Here is a 22465-nt window from a genome sequence, read left to right as displayed (position 1 = left end):
ACCTCTGTGTTTTGACTTTCACTGCCAGTATTGTAATGCTAGTCACAAACCAAAACCAAACGAATTTTGTGTGCCTGTGTCTGCCTCAAGTTACTGAGGTGGCATAATAGAGAAGCTCACATCTACCCAATTTTAGCTCATTAAATAGACATATATATATATATGTAAAGAGATGTTCAAATAAAACTATAAAGTAAAAGGAGACTAGGAAATAAAATAAATTTAACAACTGCTTTTGTAAGTTGAAAGGGTAATGCAATCTATATGTAAATTGGAATATAGCACATTTATTATTTATTTTTTCAAGAATTTTTATTTTCTGCATTTGAAACAGAAACTTCTATCAGACTATTAAATATATAAAACAATCTTTCTCAGCAAATTTCCTTACAAGCTTGGTTGCTTCAAAACTTCAGTTATTACATTCCTATCATATCTAAAAATAGTTAAACTATAACTTAACAATAATTGGTAACCCAACCACTCTGTCCTGTAGGATAGATTTAGTGGCTTCTATAATAACTACAACTTTGGTAAATGGGTTTAAGAAAATTTTCACTTGTAATTGACACCTGAATAATTTTCAAATTGCAATATAGAGAAAACTCTAAAACTTTAGTCAAAAAAATAGGGAATTCTCTCCAGTTGTAAATAAGATCTAATTGTATCAATTTTTAATGTAATTAAAACTTGAATTTGTAAACAGGAGTCTGTACCACAACGAAATCAAAACAAATACACCAGCAATAGTAGTAAGGGAACAAAGTGGAAGTGAAATATTATGATGCCTGTTCCCCATCTGCGAGAATGACTTACACACATAAATCTTATTTTACAGAAATCCTCATGTCTGTAATAATAAGAAAGACCTAGATTTAATGCTGAAATAAAACAAAGAAGCTATTTCCAGCCATCTCTAATGAATAAATAATTGTGCAGCAGTTTAAGAAGCACAGCAAAATGACTTGGTATCATTCCGTGTCTTTTTACTGAAACAAGCAAATAAATTCCAAGCAAACTTCACATTTAAATGCCAGTGTCCTTAAAAAGCAAAAATAATAAATTAAAGCAAAATAAAGGTGCAATTAATGCTTATTAACTAAAAAGTAATTAAAAATATATAATAGTATTAACATGGATTTCTTCATTTTATTTAAAACATCTTTAGAACTATATTGAGCTCAGTAATCATGCCAGAAAACAAACAAACAAACAAACCATCACCAAAAAACAAAACAAACCAGAAAATTAGTTCTGAAATGAACTTTGTTCTGTTTCAGTAACTGAAAGAAATGCATCTATTCCAAAAGAACTACTGCTATCCTGCAGATATATTTACATCATGACAGACTTAAAAAAAACCAGCTTGAATTTGATACTCTTTCTCCTAATCCATCCAAGCTATTTATAACTAATAACACCCAAGGATTCGGGATTTATTTTATTTTTAAACACTACATAAGAGTAATCTGTTTCCTGCTATGTGTGTATCACTAATAATTAACCAAAGGAAGCTCTTAAGTTATACCAACTGTCTCACCGGAACTTCACATAAGCCACTTCATGATACACATTCTCTTCATATTAGAATTTCCCCACACATACTTTATTGGCAATTTTGTTAACAGTCCTACCATATTAAACCTTTCACATTGGCGCACTGACATATCTCCACAGTTAACACTAATTCTACTTAATGGGCTAACTAGCTGTCCCACTGTGTAATACTTCTAAGTCTATATCATTTATATGAAAGAACAAACTTTAAAGTACCCTAACGCTTCAGAAACTCTATAATTCTTTGAGTATGATAGCTTCATTTGGTTGAGGGAGGGATGTGATTCATTTGAACATTAAATACTAATTTTTTTTCTTTTGGTCATTGACTTTAAAATACTCAAAGTAACATATACCCCTGTTCTTGAGATAGTGGAGCCTCCATTAGGACAATAAACGGATGCATATTTTGTAGTATAATTCTCAATTTAAGTCATATCTTTTTTGTGCTTCATTCAAGTTAATGCACACTAAATAGATATTTCTAGATGTAATTTAAATCATACAGTTTAAGTTGCAAAGAAAGTAGCAACAACCTACATTCTCTTGTGAGATCTGCAGAACCAGCATTTTCTTTCTAACTTTCCTAAAATAGGTGGCAGTTTCGCTAAAGATTTGGAATGAGTTAGCAATTCAGCTTCAGAATTCAGAAGATGAGATTATATGCCATTTAAGGTAGCAATATTATTTTAATTTTAATATAGGAATATTCCTTCTTATGGGCCTTGCCAGCACATCTGAATTTATGTCACTTGGGTTCTAAATGTATGGATAAGAGCAATCATTATGAAAATATTATTTGGAGGGATGCATTTTCTTTAAAGTCAACATGTAGCATTAATGCAAAGATAATTGATTCATGACTTTATAATGCCTGAATATGCCAGCAACAAGCTATTCAGAAAAGAGGTCCATCTTTATCAGCTATTTAAAGGCCTGATCTGTAAAATGTTTAATTCATGAAAGAGGAGCAAAGGCACAAAAGAACTGTATTAATGTTTCTCACAACACAATGATATTTTGAAATGTTACAGGGAAGGATGCTAATAGAGAACACTGTTTACAGATATGTGGTTGGAATTGATAGATGTAACGTTTAATTTGGGGAGGAAGGGTTATGTTTGCATGTATAGTTAGAGAATAAATAAAACTTCCTAAGCTTTCAAGAGGCTCTGTTATCAACAAATTTTAAATGGAAATTAATGGCCTTTTTCCTGCTAACTTATTTAATTCCATAAAATTTTAGCAAGGGAATAGTATGAAGTGAATGTATTAAATTTGTGCATTTTAATCAAACTATTTTTGAGATTTGCCATTGAAACATAAAAGGCATATGGATATGAATATCTGTGCCTTTATAAAGGGAAGAAATAACATGAAATCTCAAGATCAGAGCTGAGGCTGTCAACACCCTGTCAAACATATCATTTATATCACATGCAAATAGAAGCACTAATATAAAGACAGAAAAGGGTCCATATGTTTGGGTTTACACACACACACACCACCACCCTCCCATTTATTACCTATTTCTCACTCGTGCTTTAAGGATGATATTGCTAAAAGGATTATGATACCAGGTGTGGAGATTCTTAAGAACCAAATTAGCAAAACCCCCAAACATTACTTCCTTTCAAAATCTTTGCATAAAAACCCTTAAAAACAGAATCACATGCACACATTTCAAAGCTGGCCTACAGGTGAGACAGTAAACAAATGCAGTAAAACTGAATCCTCCATATTTTGTAGGAGCACAGAGTGCTGAGCCAAGCACAGGGGAAAGGGGGACCCTTCATGCCAGTTCTTCTATTTGGTTTACTGACACACCGTTGACTGCCTTTTGCTGTACTGAGTGTTTAGTAGAAGGAAAGATTACTTCATTACAGTATCAAAAATAAAGTCTTTGGTTTTTTTTCCCCACATAGGTGCAATCTTATCTGGCACATCAGCTCTCACTTTACATACTGCCAAGCACATAACCTACTACAAAAGGAAAAAAAAAATAATCCCCCAAAACAACTGCTGTACTTTTTCCATCTCAGTCCTTTTTTATACCTGGTGTTCCTTTCTTTTTTGTTTTAGATTCGCTTACAGAATCTGCCTGAAGTTTTTTTGAGGTGGGTGTTTGTTTCTTTAACATTAAAAAAAACCTACTCAATAATAAGCACCATGCATAGGTACATTTATGTTATTTATTTATGTTGAATTCTTTATTTGTTATATTATTTATGTTGAAATGAACTAAAAATAAAGAAAACAATCATATTATCTTTGTTCAAGCTTCAGTTTTAATAAAAGATGCCTTTCCCCCAGTAAATTAGAAAAGTATATTAGAAGATCTTTGCCATAGAAGAATACTTCCTACATTCAACTGATAAAGTGTTCACCACTAACAATGGACTATTCACACAAGGAGAACAATGGCAACTCCATTTCTTTCCCAGCAGATCTAAAGGGTTTCCTTACAGCTATCAGAGACTACAGAGTTTACAAGCAAAACTGGTGGATGGAGACAAAAGCAGGGGAGTGGGGGTGGGGGAGTGGAAATCAGGTAGAAATGTTATCATACTTTGGAAACCATGTATTGTTTTTTCCCTGATACCTACCTTGGCTGTTTACTCTAAAAATTTTGAATTTTGAAAACATATTGCACAAACTCAATTATCTACAATTACAAAGGAGGAAACAATTGCTACACAGATCCTGAGATTTATATTAAATGGATTAGCATACAGTGACTATATGGATGTATTCTTCATATACCCTGTAACTTTTACAAATATTAAAACAAGATGTGGCACTATCAAGAGCATGTTATAGCCCAGGGCGGGAGGGGAATATAGATTTATATATTATTTCAGAGTTTCCAATAAAAAACAAACAGCCAAACAATAAACAAACAAACTACAACATTAATGTAAGTAGCCAGAGCAGTTACATCAAAAAGACAATTGCATACTAAATGAAACAAATGAAAAACAAATTATATGTTCTGAAACCTCTGTTCTATACCAGTTCAGAATTGATAAATGGGCACTCCTCCTTCTCTGCCCTGGGAGTAACAGTAAGGGCAGTGATTTATTTGTGTTAAATATGCTGTTTTCCACTAACGCTCTATTCCCAGTCCAGCTGTTTCATTGTTTCAATCACCGTGCTTGTCAGGTATAAATTTGATCCATGGTCAGTTAATTCATGTGGTAGGCAGCAAACTCCCTGACTTGATTAAACAACACATCAAAAGTTCTGTAGACTATTTACATCTATTCAGACTTTGAATGGAATTTTATCTGCATATCTCCAGTAATCTAAAATACTAGCTGAAAGAAAAAGTAACACAAAGTATATGATTAATTCCTTTGCCAACATTTTCATCTATCAGTTCTGCAGAACAGAGACTACCTATTTCATAACCAAATTCTGTAGCTAAAAAACTGAGCTTTAACTATGGAATACCATGGGGCTGCATCATTTGTGTTTGAAGAAAGGAAGCCCTGTCTGGAAGCTGTTGTTTAAGAACCTAGATTTCCAGGCAGTGAATTCCTAACCTTTCCTAGTTCATATTTAAAAGGGAACTGTAATTTACCATACATCACTCAGCTGTTTGCTGCAAGACTGGATGATAATCTGATTATTTTCTTTTTTAACCTCCTTCCATTGCCATTTTTAATTCCAGAAGACTTTGTTATTCTTTACCTACCTCAGAGATTTCTTAGCATTTGGTCAAGGCATTAGTATTTACATTTATAACAAAGTGGTATATATTTGATAGGATTACAGCATTTGTTGGTGATTATTGATTCACTTAAAAACTAAAGTATAACCCTAACATCCTACTCCTGTAGCCAAAATTGTATTCTCCACAGTCAGCAAAATAGGCAAATTATGTAGTATTTTCCCTTTTTTCATTTTAGTTATCAGTTCCACAAAAATAAAAGGAAGTTTCTGCAAACTTATCTTCAAGGATGATTTACTGGGATTAATGCAAATCAGTCTAAGAGAATACCAGAAAAAAAAATGCAGATAACCCAAGACTACTTTTCTGATCTTGAAGATATTAATAGTAAATACTAGGCATATTTCCAAGTCAGTCACACAACAAATCTTCCACTAATTCTTTTTCAGCTCCTGGAGGTGAGAAGCAATCAATAATAACAGAGATCAATATACAACTTCAGAACTGGTTCCATGAGAAGAGTTTTGGAATTTGTGACTGCTGCTTTGTATTTCCTGAAACAAGACTCCTTTATCAAATGAACATGTGAAAAAAAATGAGTCTGGTGAGATTAAGACCATTTGTAAGACTTTAATCTGAGAGATGAGGCAGGACAAGTTACAATGGGTTCCACAGATATAATTCCTTGCTGCAATACTAAATGTCAAGTGCCTCTGTCTTGCTACATTGTCAGATAAGCTGAAAAGTTATAATCACAATAAAGAACACTTCTTATATGTTTATTTTAATAGATTGAGAGGAACTTCAGCTCATTATTATAATTCAAGGATGCTGACATGAGAAACAAACACTTTATTTACTAGATATTTTCATCTAATAGATACACCTGCAAAACACAGCAAATATTTCTGCCATTGACATTTACAGTTGAGTGGTGGCCTCCCTCCATTTAAAATTAATTTGGCATTACTTTTAAGTTCACATTACTTGAGTAGCAATATTGAAGTCAAATTCTCTTTTATAAGCCTCTGAGTTAGTATTTTCTAGTTAAACATCTGCAGTGCACATGGCTGGAATGGCACTTGAGAAATCTTATGTGCATAGATCTTTTCAAAATTGTATCTGCATTAAATGATTAAGGAACAAAAAAAGAAAAAATGTGAATGCCTTTATTTTCATATTCATTTATATTTACGTAAAAGTTTATATTTATATAACTGTAGCTTCCTCCCTACAGTGCTATGACTTTTACACGAAGATAATAAGAGTTGAATGGTTCCAACTGAAAAGTTCCTGAGTAAAATGCACCAATGTACTTTTCCTGGCTGGGCATCTTAAATATGGACAGAAGTATTAGGACAGTGATTTGGGTGGATAAGAATTCAAGTTCAGATATAAGACCTGAGTTCAAATCTTATGCTAACGTTGGTTAATTTAAAGATCTTACCATAACTTCACTAATTTTTCTGCTTCACTAAGAAATTTCAAAACTGTTAAAATTACACACTTGCATACACCATCTGGATGTTTTAACAGAAACTTGAGTAGCAGGGGTTTTTTGTTTGTTTTCTTGTTTGTTTGTTTGTTTTTCCATGCTATGTGTATGTTAATAGATACAAAGCATCTTTGAAAGTAAATCTTTGAAGCATGCAGTGAGGCCAAAATAAAATAAACATAACTGCGCATGCTGGGCATCTAGTAGCCTTTGGTTTATTTTGTTTTTCTTGTGTTTTAATAAGAACATAATACATATTTTTTTTAAATAAACTTCTGCTCCCCCACACTTACTGCCTGATTTCATGTTACATTGGTTGTTTAGGTGTGCTTATGCCTTAAAGGTATAATTAACTCCTGTTTGGAAGTGCCCATGTCTGACATCTAAGTACAAAAATCCCAACCTAATGCTCAGATGGCTAAAGTTAGATAAAATAAAACCCAGTCTGAATTGAAGTAGTTTCTTAGAAAGATATGTGACCATAATCCTCATTTTAGTAACTACATCGCAGAATACGGCAGAAAAACTTTTTTTTGTTTTTGAATCAGATATGATTGCCATGGTACTTCTTGTTCCTTTGAATTCAGAGAAGTAAGTTTAATTAAATTGATTATTCTGAAAAATTAAACAATTATTTAATCCCTTCTATGGGTATTTTATTGCATTTAAATGGTATGTGCTAAAAGACACTCACCCTGACCATTACCAGTTTTGAATATGTAGTTGACTAAGCAATGTACACATCTGGAAAGGTATATTTTGGGCAGTACAGTAATAAAATCTATGAAGAAAAGAAAGTAAATGCTACTGACTTTATAGGGTGAATTCACTCTACACAAATGTGGAAGGTTCTAGTATACTGTTTTTCCCTTTATTGAGTCTTTGTTTAATGCAAAAATTCTTTTCACATGTAATTGCTGTGATTATCATTTTGCAGGAGATGTTACATAACACACAAGATTCGAGTCATTTAAAGCAGAAACCTCTTGTGCAAAATGTAGTATGTAGACAGTTCATTAAATTAAGCTTCTGGGTGTAATATTTATTATGTTTAGATCCCAGCTTAGGCTATCATGATGCTAAGGAAGAAAACAGAATTCACCAAAAAAGTAACTGATGAATATTTAACACTAAAAATAGAATACGAATACACATTAAGGCAACATTTGGTTTACAGTTTTAATTTCTTTTTTAAATACATGTGGTCATAAATATATGATACAAGAAAGATATTATGGAAACACCTCAGGTGGCCCAATTTTTAACTGTAGAAATGGAACTGGTTTAGATACATGTTTTCGAAAATATGATTAATATAAACTTACCTGATACTGTACTATCACAGACAGATCAACAACATGAGGAAATACAAGTTTAGAAATAACAAATAAATTACATGATCACATACCTTAAGAACATCTCCTTGGGCTAAATGAAAGGTTCTGGCAGAAATATTGATTCCTTTCCCTGCTTGCACCTGAATGCTGTAAATACATTCATGGTTGTTTTCATAGTTAAGAGGATAATTGGGGGACAGTAAGATTCCTTCATTATTTGTCGTGGAGGCTCCACATTCAGCTGCAATTAAAAGAGAATGTTAGGGTATATTTTAATGGCAAACATAAACATTTTTAGTAATGGTGGTAATGAGAATGTTAATGCAATCTAGTTCAGCATTATTAACATTTATTGATATCTAAAATCTAGTTCTAAATATACATTCATGACAGTGATTGAAGTTTACAAGAATATTTCTAAATGGCAGTACTTTAATAAAGGTATGTTAAATAATATGGAGAGTTATATTAATGGCACATTCTGTAAGTATAATGTTTTAAAGGATCTTTCTTGAATTTTGTTTTGGAGGAAATACACTTATTTTTACTTCTCCAACACAGAAATTCATAAAGACTTGCAAATGAAATGAAAGTAAAAGTATTCTAGAAGTTTATATGTGTATATATTTTATATACATGCACATGTATAAATATACATACATGCAGATACGCACATTCTCTCACAAATTAATGAAAAAACCATTTTTTATCTAATATACATTTAATAAAATAACAACATAGCTAAAGATATAAATTACATTAGAAAAAGGGTTAAACTATATCTACCAGATGAACAATAGAAAAAAAAATATTAATAAACAAGTAGAAACAATAGTAACTCCCAGGAGAAAAAAAAAAAAAAAAATAGACAAAGGAGGAGGACAGAAAAAGGAATGAAATAGGTTTAAGATTAAGAGTTAAAAATTAGTATAAAAAAGCATTAGGTTTAAGATTAAGAATTAAAAATTAGTATAACAAAGCATTTCCAAGTAATACTATTATTATTCCAAAAAATAAACTTTGTAACTAAGGATTTTAATGATTAAGTTTAATTACAAAAACAAAACAAAACAAAACAAAAACAAACCAAAACATAAAATTGTGGCAGGGCTATATTAGGCATTAATAACTAACCTTCATTTACTATTATATTTTGGACTAACATAGTTTTAATTAAGACATTTTTTGTATTGAGATGCCAGGTATTTAAAATCAATGCTGACAAACTATTATAATTCCTTCCTTTTTATTTAGTCCTGATATGTGGTCATTACAGTGCAAGGACAAGAGAATTTCCTCTCTTTTTAAGATATTTAGATTAATTTTAAATTTAACTGTAACACTAAAATTTCCAGGTTTATGTTTGTTTTTCAAGATCAATTCAATAGTCTTGCCATTTATCTTACCCAATCTTATAAGCATGCAGCCCAGTCTTTTTGAACAGGGAAATTCATTAGTTTATAATTTCACAAAATAAGTAATTGTATTGTGCAAAACTGTGTGGTACTTTTAATGGTTTGAAAAGACGTTTAAACAATCCATGATATCTATTTTAAGAGCTACTGTTCTTTACTAGCATTATTATAAATTCCTCCCCAGACTTGTTTGAGCAAAATCCAGAATACTGAAATACATATTTTGTATATGAAATATGTACGTTAAATGAAAAAAACCCCATTGATTAACTGTTCTGTCTACGCAGTTAAAACAAACATTGTCCAGAAAGTCAAATCAGGAACAGACTAAAGCAGAAGAAACGCTTGATGACTACGTTTAAATAGATTGCCATACAGAACAAATACTCAAATAATTCAGGTGTTATCACTTTGTCTTAGAACAGCTGGATATATATAATCTAGGCAGAAGCAGAAAACCTTCTAGTCCACAGGATCATGTCTATCCTTTTATTTAATTCTCAAATAAATGGTTATTTGCTACTCTGAAGATGCATAGGTCAGTTTGATTTATAACACATATGAGTAAGATGATTGTAATTTCAAGTTTGTGGGATATCCTTTCCCATTCCAGACAGAAAGAAAAGTCAAAAGGCACAAGGTAATTATGGTATTAAGTTGATCCAAAACCTGGTTTTGTCAGAACTGTAATTCAAAGCAATTTTTAAGAATTTGAACCACAGCAGTGAGCTATCTGTTACGACATTAACTAATATTTGAGAACAATGCTATATTTCCTCTTTAAAAGAAAGGCAATTTTTCATGTCATAATATTTACCAATCTGATTGTACTTTTCTTACTTTAGAGGGAGAATGCTGTGTTCCAAATTGTGAATGCTCCATCATTGGAGGTAGCCAAGGTCAGATTTGATAGGGTTTTGCACAACCAGATCTAGTGAAAGATGTCCCTGCCCATGGCAGAGAGGTGGACTAGATGATCTTCAAAGGCCCCTTCCAAATGAAACCATTCTGTGATTCTATGCGTGATCTCAATCCTCGTGATAGCAGACAAGAAAGCAAGTTTAGTAACAGCAGTCTTGAAAACCACATGTAAAGGAATTTCTCCCATAGCATTCAGTTATATAATTAAAGTTCCACAGAAGCACACACTGAAGAACACACTGCAGCCCACAATAGTAGCTGCTTTTGTACACTTCTCAGAGGGATTCTCACAAAATCAACAGTTACTGCTTGGCTTCTCTACTTGCCTCCTGCCAGTGCAATTTATGACTAAAAAAACCCCAACCAACAACAACAACAAAAAAAACCCCAAAAAACCCAAAAAACAAAACCAAACCACCCCAAAACAAACCACAAAACACCAAACCAATGAAAAACAGCAGTATAATTCTGAGTAAGTGCTGAATCAAACAGGGAAGATATGTGATTAATATTGTAAGACTTTCAAAACTATACCGTAGGTAGTTCTATCTGCCAATCTCCACTTCTATCTATAAACATGAACACGCAGCTAAGTTGCTTAAAATTACATGGAACTTCTGGTAACCTATGGTTGCCCTCTATTCTTTGATGTTAATATGACAGCATAAATAAAACCCCATAATACTACTATGTGCAGTTAAGTGTTGAGTAAAAAAGTGTCAGGGAAAAAATGTTTAAATAGAGTTCTTAAGTTCAAAATAAATACATTTATTAAACATGTCATTTGTTTAAAGTGTTTGGAATAGAATTTTAACAAGCATTACAGTGAGTGACAGATAAAGAGACTGAAGAGGCAAATCAGGATAAAATTAATGGAAAATATGTAAAGAGGGAAATATAGAAGAGAGAAAAGGGATAAAACTATTTCAGAAGGAAAAATCGTTGATGAACAGAAAGGCTGTGACCATTAGAGCTGTTACCACAAATGACAAACGTTTCTGCACTGGCTTATACTGTTGCATTTTAGTAACATTCCCTATTCAACAGAGAGGAAATTCAGGTTGTTTTAGTGATAGAGCTTAAAAAACAAACAAACAAAAATACCCCCCAAAATACACTTATTTCAGCTGAAACTTAGAATCTACCCTACACATTTTGCTTGTAGGGAAAAAAAAAATTGGGAAAATATTCTAACATACAGTTATGTTTTTACAAAGGCTCTAATTCAGGTTTATATAAAATACAAGGATGTAACACTAAGATTGAAATAAATCACTGTTTCTGGACTTTAGCAAAAATACAGAATCATGTCAGTACTAGACAGGAAAATAAACAAAAACTTAAAGAAAAATAATGAAAGGAAAATACTGATAAAATGAGTATAAATAAAATTTTGATAAGAAATTACTGTTATGCCTCAGGTTATGAATGTGTGTTCATTCTACCTTTCCATCATAAACCAGATGAGTTTAAACTACTATTTATTAGTGTATTTAAATGCTGTAATGAAGTAAAATGCCTTTGTTATTGTAACCAAGGAATGAAATGCATCTGTTTGGGTAATTTAACCATTCAAAAACAATTATTTAATGAATTGCTTAAAAAAAATGCTCTTTTAAGAGTATTTTGCAAGGTTTCTCACAATTCAGCTGATGAAATCCTCACCAATAAATATTATCGGGGGGAAAAAAAAAATAATTGACATGCTGCTACAGGTTGAAATTCAGCCATTATCTTCTTCAAAACAACCCCTTGGAATCAAAACATAAGAGCCACAAACAGTAATTCTGTTTTTCAAAAAGATGTTATCTCTTGGTTAGGAGACTAAGCACATTGCAGCAGCTTGATTGGGCAAATAAGTGGAAGCATTCTAAGGATGACTTTATCTTTAACCAACAGCGGTAGCAGACTGCATATCAACAGTTACTTTGGAATGTGTATTTAAATTCAGTGCTCAACAAACTGTTTCTTATAAAACTGTTAATCTTCAGAAGTTCTACCTCTTCAACTGATGGCAGACATAAGAAAATGTACCCTTGTCAAAAGAGCAGATAACAAGACAATCCTGGAAGGATTAGGTTGTGACTGAAGCATTCTTTTTCTCTGAATAACCTGAGTTATGAGCTCATCAAAATTTTCCAGGTGGTTTTGGTATCCTGACAGAGTTAAGTACAGGGAACCCTATTCTGACGGATAAAATGAAAGGAACATTGTCTTCTTCAATCAGGAAGAATAATGTTTTTTACTTTTATTTGATATTGTTCCAAAAGAAATGATTTCCTTCCATAGACTCAAAAATGACTAACTGCATTTTCTTACTATGTATCTGCAGTACATGCATCTACATCAGAATTGATCTGAACATCAAAAATTCACGTGACTGTGTATTAAATTGACTTTTGATATACTTTGCACATACTTTTTTGTCTGTTATCTGACTGCATTGTTTATGTTATAATGAAATCTACTGTCAGATTTGGGAAAGTCCTGCTTTCAGGAACTATACATAATTTTTCAGCAAGTTAATGTTTCTACTAAAATGGCCAAATGCAAAAGAAATCATTGTTAGAAAAAATCATTTACATTATTACAATTATTTTTCATAATTAATTGCTCCACCTGACAAGAATGAGGAGGAGTCCCATACACTTTTAACAATATGCTGCTGCATTGCAATTGACCAAAGGAGGATGGAGAAATAGCATGACAAATGAGCTTCTCTATTAGTATTAACAATGTAAAATGTATTAAAAACCACACTCTATATTAGGACAACTTAAACAACCAATGTGCACAGTTTGCCTTTAAACTAAATATAACATTCTTACAAACAAACAAACACAAAATAATTTGAGAACTGTTGGCACTTACTGAAAATTTCCACACAGTGAACAGGAACAGTTAAAACTTTATATAGAATATTAAAATGCATAAGAAATGTTAAGGAAGTGCTTATCATATTATAATGCCATTATGATAACTGATGGTGTTAGCTGTATTTTGGCTGTATTTTGCTTTGGTCAGGATATCTTATCCCTGAAGAAAATAACAGAACTACAAAATATGCAGAATGATAGGATATATATTTGAATGAATAAATTTACTTCTGAAAAACAAAAGAAAGATAAGGATTACTTTGTTCTGAGAGGAATCAATAAGAAATTTACAAATGAATACTACATTTCTTAAACTGAAATTTCATGGTGCCAAAACATAGGGCATACTAAAAGAAAACTTAGTTAAAACTAGCAAAAGATCACTTTCTAAACCCCAAAACTATTAAAAATAACCTGTCTTAAATTTCTTTTTGTCTGCACAGAAATGGATAAAGCTTTGCAGCAAGACTCTAATGGCAATATGGAATAAGATATGCAGAGGGTAGCTAATGTCTCTCCTGCTAATTAAGTAACTTTGCAAATTACTGCAGACATATCTGTGGTAGAATCTTCACTCCATTGGTCCCATAATTGTGTTTCAGTTCACTGCATTTATTTTTTCTCTGATACAATATAACCTTTCAGATATTTCTATTTTTCACTCACCAGGTATTTCCTGAAAAGCACCTTAATTCAAGCTTTGCAAAGAAGCTACATCAGTAAACAGGAAAAAATTGTCAACGTAGCAAAAAACTTTACCAGCAAAGATCCATGTACAATATTATCTGATAAGTGTGCAATGAACATAACATAAATGAATGGATTTGTCTATAGATTTTTAGTGTGTGCTTGTCTCCTTCTCATAATTGTAAGGACTATCCTTGGAATTCTGTATGACCAGAACATCAGAGACTTTATGACTAACTGAAATAAATGGACAGAAAATGTTATAAGGAGAAACATAAATGCAAGTAGCTTATATGTACAAGAAAAGAAGATTTTAAAATCAGTGTCTTCCAGTTAAGGGTTAGGAGACTGGAAAGAGATTGTATGGTCCTGAGAAAGCCAAAGGAAAAGGCCCTACACAACTGGGAAGCTATGAAGAGATCAGATTATTTTCTTTACATAGACATAGAAACAATTACAGGTTAGAAACTCTGACATGACAGTTATAATGAAAGGTAATGGAACCTGGCTATTGGACAGCCTTATAAGGAGAGGAAGAAAAAAGTAAAGAAAAAAGAAAATGGAAGACATCAGGGAAGAGAAAAAAAAAGACATGAGAAATCCTGGCATAAAAGAGACCACTTCTTATATTTCACTAGAAATAAAGGTAATTCCAAGAAAGCAGTGCGTGTGCTGAATAAGAACACTGCATATAGTTAGTGTTTGAATAAAACATGAAACTAAAGGATAATAGTATTCTTACAGATCTGAAATCATCTTCACTCCATTACTGATTATCAGAAATGTTTAATTTTATCTATTTCATTATTTTCCCTTTAAAGCAACAATAATCGCTTGTTTGTTACTGTCTGTAACACATTTAAAAGAAATTAAATTGCTTCTTGTAAGCTAACTATGGCAGTAAAAACGATAGAGAGCACTAGGCAGAGACATCTAACTCTGAAAGCATCAGAACCACAAATTCACAAACTTAAGATGATACCTGCACATTGTATCACAACCTCGACACATGCGCCTAAGACGTTGTTGAAAGTGTTGATTAATTAGGACTTAATCCAGAGTTTAGGTTTTCCTTCTAGGAAAATCAAAGCTTCTACAAAAACCTAGAAGTGAACAACTATTCATACTTCAAATATTTTCCAAGAATCTGTTACTCAATAAAAAACCAAAAAGAGATCCACTGTCCATTTTGGAGTTCAAAGCAAGCAATTTAAAGGTTTTTGACCTTTTTAATTTTTTATTTATTTATGTATTTTAGTTATTAGATACATCCATTTATTTACAGATTGTACTGGGTTTGGCTGGGATGCTGTTAATTCATAGTAGCCTATACAGTATGTGTTTTAGATTTGTGACCAAAAGAATGTTGATAACACAAATGTTTTAACTACTGCTGAACAGTGCCTGCTCGACATCAAAGCCCTCTCTGTTTCTCAGGCTGCCCCCGCAGTGAGTAGGCAAGGGGCTGAGAGAGTACACAGCTGTGACAGCTGACCTGAATCGACCATAGAGATATTTCATGGCATAGAGTGTCGTGCTCAGCAATAAAATTGGAGAAGTTATTTTCAAAGAACTCATTGTTTGGTGATCAACTGAGCATCAGTCTGCTGGTGGTGAGTGACTGCCTTTGCATCACTTCTATCTTTTTTTCCCATTACTAATTAAACTATCTTTATTTTGACCCACAACTTCATGGTTTTGGGGTTGCCCTTCCCCGCTCCGTCCCCCCCTTGCTTTTGACCTTCCTATTTTCTCCCTCATCCTGCTCAGTGGAGTGAGCAAGCATCTGGGTTGAGTATTCATGAGTCAGCTGGGGTCAACCCATTCACGTAGATTAAGATCTTATGACATTCAGACTATTTCATAGTCATTTTGTAGACTATTCAAACTATTAGAAATATCCAACCCTAAACCAGTCTCAAAAAAGTAGTCTAGTGCAAAATTTCCTGCTACTACTTTTCCTTTCTTTCTTGTCTCCTATCATGTGCATTTCTGAATGTTTTTGAAAAATTGAGGAATTTGCCTGAATAAGGAAAACAAAACAAAACTACAACAACAAAAATGTTTTATGACTATTAATCAACTGCACAGAAAGATGCTAACAGTAGATCAAAAACTTTGAATAGCTCACCAGTATGGCTGGCTTCATTACAATAACAATACATTAAGATATAAAAATGTGAGTACTGCCTGTGTCTCTTCCGCTTGAAAGTTGTAAGGTCTCTTTTTTAAAAACAAACAAACAAACAAACAAACAACAACACAAAAAAAACCCAACAACAACACCACCAACAAAACCCCCACCCAACACAACCCCCTCCCCGACCTTTTTCCAATTCTCCTCTTCCCACTGGGGAGGGGTGAGTGAGCCAGAAGCTGCCCAGTACTTAGTTGCCAGCTGGGGTTAAACCACAACATACTGCTTGCTAATCATGAGAGAGTATATTTAAATAAATATAAAAGATTTCAGAATTTAATCACGAAATGATCAATTTCTCAATTATTGCTATGATTTTTTCTTCACACAATATTATTCTTCACACATCTCTAGATGTATTGAAAAGGAACATTCATTTAGATACTAAAACACCAGCCAACAAAAGTGAAACAAATTAAAAATAAAAAAATGCAGTATGTTAACATTTTTGTTAGTTAACTAAAACTACAAGGCATATACTGGAAACACAAGTGATACAATTCACAAGTGACTACAGACACCTCCCCCCAAATGAGCTCAATCATATAGTGGACTTAACTATATTGAGAATACGTACATTTACTATAAAGGTAACTTTAGGATATCAGGAACGCTGTACAGCTATATAAACAAGACACATGTATTTTGTGAACCTCTACTAATCACATAACTAGTGAATGTGGTCATTTGTAATTACCATGTTCATCAGGATTTACAAATAGCAGTATTAATTCTGTAACAGTTACTCAACTTTAGAGCTATTAGCCATTTAACAGAACCAGCTAAATAAAAATACTGAAAATATTTCTGTAATTGTAGAAAAGACTTGCTATAAAAATTATTCCAGCACCGTATCAGTCCTATGAAATTCAGATGTCATCATTTCAGTAGTTCGTCTTTACAAATTCAGTAACAAATACTTGTTTGTTATTTGAACACTACTTTTATATTTATTAAATCTAAATTTAAAAATTTTGGGGTTTAAATCATAATCTCAAATTCAGTGTTGAAAAAATAGTATCTTCATAAATTGAAAAATAATTATATTAATTAAAATATATAATTTATATCCAACTTCTGAGCAAGAAGAGGAAGATGGCTTCTGATTCAATGGTAAATTATTTGGTTTAGCACTTATGACTAGCTACTTTGCTTCAGGACTCAGCACATTGGCCGCCTTCGCTTGATAAATATTCTGGCAAGAATTCCAAATAATGTTATCCACCTATATCTACAATTGCTTTTTTAGTTTCTTTATATCACTAACCAGAACTATTTCCACAATTTAACTAATCTTGACAGGAAAATTACTTATTTCTAATAGGTTTACTTTTTTAAAGTATTATTTTCTGCTAAATGGTCCTTTTTCTTGCACTAATGGAAAAGAGAACTGAATCTCCTCATCTAGTTTACTTTTGCCATTTATTATAGAAAGACACTTTCATCATCTCTCTTTTAATATTAAAATGTGTACAATCTCATTATCTTTGTTCCTAACCCTCCTCTGAACTCCTACAAGCTCTAGAGTATTTTTATGGCAATAGATTTGGAAATATTTTAGGTGAAACTATTAATTACTGCAAGCAGTCTCTGTCCCCAGTCTTCTATACAAATAGCCATATCATTTTTATTGTGTTTTCAGTGTTTTTAGGTCAATTTCCTAAGTAAAGCCATTCATTTAGAATTCCTGAGAAGTACAACTGCAATGAGTTTTTTCTTCTTTCCCATTCATGGCATCTATCAACCTTACATTTATTTTATTATACGGTTTATCTGTTCATTCATCTAGCTTATAATGTTTCTCAGATTCTTCAACATTTTCTTCTGGTTGTAGCTATTCAAATCAAATGCTATCATTGAGTTCACTTCCAGATCATTAATTAACATATTAAAGCAGGATAGAACTAATACAAAATTTGAAACATTAATTTAATTATATGATCAATTTTTAGCATGCATACTCTTCACTTTTTCTTCTTACAGATATTTTTTAACTAATTAATTAATAGGATCTCACATGAAAATATTTTCAGTTTTATTGAAATAAAGTTGGCAAGTTCTTTATATGTTAATTGTCTGAAATTGTAATGAAAAAACTAAATTACTATTTTTCTTTACAGCACATAGAGCACTGGATGAATGCTGGTATGAAACTCTGACTCATGAAGACGACTGTTTTAACTGATGGGCTAGCCTTTTGCTATGTCTGCCCGAGGTGGAAGAGGGAGATGAGAAGAGTGATAATTTACCTAGAGTTTTGGCCAGGTAAAAAATGGTAGAAGAGATAGGTATAACCAGAAGAGACACTGAATACATGAACCTATAAACATGTACTACCAAAATGAGTTATAAGAATGAGGATTATTTTATTTAACTGCATGGCAAATTTCAAGCAATCTAATGGATCTGATAAGCCAAATCACAGTGTATTTTAAGGATTGGAAACAAAAAAAAATAGTAAACATTGACCAGTAAAATACTGTTAATCCATTAAATTCAGCCTCTTCCTGTTTAAGTAATTTTCAAAAGATATTTATGATTCTATTGATTTTTCAAATTTTGCATTTAGTCAAGTTCAGTATTACCAGTAGTCCAATATACTGCAAAGTCCACTTATAGCCCATGAATGACATATGAACACCACCAGAAAAATTGATTCTTATTGGTCATAACTTCTGTGCTTCTTAAGAGTCTTAAAATCAGAAAAAAATCAGGACCATGTCAACTAGGAACCAGGAATCAGTCATAGATAACACCGATTGTTCTGACACCCTAATTTTTCCTTTATTCTTTCTGAAGGCTGCAAACACTATCTGACATCACATGACTAGAACTGTGACTATCATGTGAATTGAAGCACTTTTATCATATGCTAATGAAGCACATTTACACATTATTTGTGTCTACACTGCTAAATGCATCCACCCCTGGGAGGGACCCCTGGATTGCAGGCTAAGTGGTGAAATATGGCATCCGTCTACATTGCTCAGAGCTAAGTCTATCTAGAGAAGCCTGAGCATGTCTATAACAAATACTACATGTTAGTGAGTGTCCTCTAGGTTCTGTGTGGTGACGCTGCGGTCCAAAAGTGTGACTATATTTTTTCGTGTGTTCAGAACATCCAAAAATATTTAAGAACAGTACTACATCCAGAATACTAGTGGGGTTTTGTTGCATGAAGTTAAACAAATGTGCAATATAACATGAAGATTGGCATGATGGTCTGACAGTGATTGAGGATACAAAACAGGCTTTGATTGTGCATGTCAGCAAAAACACTGTTAGGAGGTCGCCACTGGCAAAGGAGACCAAGACTACTGCAGTCTTACCCACCATCACCTATTGGAAGGGTATTCTGTAGTGAACTGCCTTATCCACAAAGTTTTGTTTTAAAGAAAACAAAATGGTTGACACGTGAAAAGACCACAAAATGAGTTAAAAATTATGAAACTTGTACTATCAAAGGACTAAGACATAGCTGAAAGTAGAAACCTAAGATATGTAACAAAAGTGCACAGGTATTAGTTATAAACGTTTACTAAGAAAACAGACAAAATATCATGACCCACAGGACTCAACTATACTTATCAAGAGCAAATAGGATCAAGAACATAGGGAAATTCAAGTTGGGAGGGACCTTAGGAGGTCTTTAGTCTGGCCTCCTGGTCAAAGCAGGCTCAAGCCAAATGTCACAGCAGGTGTTCAGGGATTCAACCAGTTGGATCTTGAAAACCTCCAAGGATGGGAACTGCATAGACTCTTTAGGCAATATGTTCCACTGTTCAAGATTTTCTTTGTGAAAAGGTTTCATTTATTTTCAGTCTGAAACTCTTACTTCAGTTTATGCCTTTTCCTTTCATTTTTCTGTCATAATCTACCATGAAGAATCTCGCTCTATCCTCTTAATGATCTCACAGCTACTGAGAACTGCTATTAGGTTCTCGCAAGGCTTTCTTTTCTTGAGGCTGAAAAGACAAGTTTCTCTCAGCCTTCACCACTGGATCAGTACTCCAGCTTCCAACCATCTTTGTGGCCCACCACCAAACTTGTTCCAGTTTATCTATTTCTGTCTTATATCATATTCTTGCAGTGACAAGCTGAACACAAATACTATGAATAGTGGTTGGTTCCCATTAAGGTTGTGTGTACGTGAAAGTGTATATAAAATCAGAAGTATTAAAGCTCATGAATCACTTTGGCAGGAAATGCCAAAGACAAGCAACAGTAACAATGTGTGTTTTTCTGAATCTAATAGAAGTGGTCAACATGAATTTCTACTCTCCAGTTGTTTGAATTTCATTGTTATGTTATATAAATTAAGCACCATATTGACAAAGGCGGTATATTTATATTATTGACAAAAGCACCATATTTACGGGGCGGGGGGGGGGGGGGGGGGGCGGGGCGGGGAATGGCTGATTAAGTCATTCTACTGGAAATCATCTTTCATTTTGAAGATAAGGAGAAAATACATTGACTGGAAAAGAATTTACTCCTTGTGTTCCAGCTCTTCTCTTAATTCCCACCCCCCCCAAACACAAACATGAACATTATTTTCTATGTCATGAAAACTAAATAACAATGTTTTTCATTTATGCTTCTGCACAAGCTCTTCTTTGCAGATAATTTACCAATTCATTTCCAGTATACTAACTTCCAGAAATTTATTACTAAAATTTAACCCATCTTCACAACTGTTCATTATTAGTATGGTTAAAAATTCATCAACCCCAACACAAAAATAACTGTTATTTATGCATTACACTGACTCAGCTTCTAAATCATCTCTTACATACATACATAAATGTATATACCAAATTCAGAACTTTTGTTATACCAAAGTGAGCACAGGAATAGTTTGGATATTAAAATTTTGATACAGTAACTAACACTGGATAAAAGCAAGCACATAATCAATCAATAGTTATTATACAATCAATATCTGAAACTTATATTTTACTGTACAATTCAGTATGAAAAAATTAAATACTTAAATGCACATCGATACAGATATTTTCATATATAAACCTTTCAAAATAGCATATACTCATAAATAAGACAATTAAGTAACTATCCTACTCTTTATAGATTGTGGGTTTTTAACAGTTTTCAACAGAATTTAAAATCAAGGCATTTAGGAAGAATTCAGCTCAGAAAACATCAGCCATTAAAAGTTAAGTTTCTAGTCAAAGCTATGTATGTAGGCTACCTCTACAGTGAGTAGAGTGTTAGGAACCACCAGAAAGTGTTTCCTCTCAGTTATCTTAGTTACCATATTAAAACCAGAATAACTGTTCTGAGGATATTCTGAGGATACAGTTCTCAAACTTACAAAGCCCAGGTTGACTGCACTCCTATACATGGACCTGATTTTATGAAGTAACTCTGGTCTATATGCTACAACTACACTTAAATGATTTTGTAATACACTTATCACTTGGAAGCTTGCAATTACAAAAAAAAGTCAGTTATTGGGCATCTGAATTGGTAAATGCTGGTATAAATTTATAACCAGTTTTCCTAACGTACTAATCAAAATAAGAGTAAGCATTGTGCCCTCATTTTAAAATTCTTTCAAGTACAGACTATGAAGTGCACTGATAGTTGTAATACTAAATACATTAAGTAAATATTAAATAAATTTGACTAAGGAAATATGGAGAATGTGACAGTACATTTAAAAGTAAGAGGTGTATTACCATGCTTTTCCATGCTGTAAATCTGCAGATCCATGGACAATGACTACACATACAAGCAAATGAAAGCAGCTGACCACGTACCCACACACCTTGGCAGAGGTGCACTCCATACTCGTCGGCCACCACCAAGACAAATAATCTCAGAAGCTCCTTCTAAACGATATCCAGATGAACAGGAGAATGTCAGAATATCTCCCACTCCAAAATTAAATCCTATCCTGTTACCAAATTGTGGGATCCCAGGATCTTCACAAGGTTCAAGATTATACTCTGAAAACAAGAGAGCAACTCAGCTTATATGAGTGAGAACAGCATGTTTTCTAACAGTCATATTTGTCATCTTGCAGTCTAGTAATTTCTGTGTATTTCCATCTGACTGTCAATCCAGATTTCAGATTTAAAACCAAAATGAATGTGTAAATGGTAAATTGGCAATTATACTACATTAAAAGTAAGACTAATGAATACATTCACAATGTTTTTAAGATGCGTAACACAACATGCTTTATCATTCTTGTAAGAGCCATAAATGTCCCAGGTACATAAAAAAAATGACAACAATGACCCAGTATAAATGCCTAAATAATTGACACTTGTGCTTATCTGGC

At 32.9% G+C, this 22465-nt stretch overlaps 1 protein-coding gene across 3 annotated transcripts in view; it reads right to left on the bottom strand.

Annotated features, from left to right (window-relative positions):
• Window positions 1-22465, bottom strand: part of CSMD3 (CUB and Sushi multiple domains 3) — a 725287-nt gene that overhangs the window by 248649 nt on the left and 454173 nt on the right. For all 3 annotated transcript variants that reach the window (XM_055800728.1, XM_055800729.1, XM_027777765.2), the window contains 2 exons: window positions 21939-22127; window positions 8134-8303 (listed from right to left, as the gene is read on the bottom strand). In XM_055800728.1, coding sequence (XP_055656703.1) covers window positions 8134-8303; window positions 21939-22127 — 359 coding nt within the window. The remainder of the gene's footprint in view (window positions 1-8133; window positions 8304-21938; window positions 22128-22465) is intronic.

Source organism: Falco peregrinus, chromosome 3 (genome assembly GCF_023634155.1).
Source record: "Falco peregrinus isolate bFalPer1 chromosome 3, bFalPer1.pri, whole genome shotgun sequence".
In the NCBI taxonomy this organism is placed as follows: Eukaryota; Metazoa; Chordata; class Aves; order Falconiformes; family Falconidae; genus Falco; species Falco peregrinus.
This window is presented reverse-complemented; position numbering and strand designations above follow the sequence as displayed.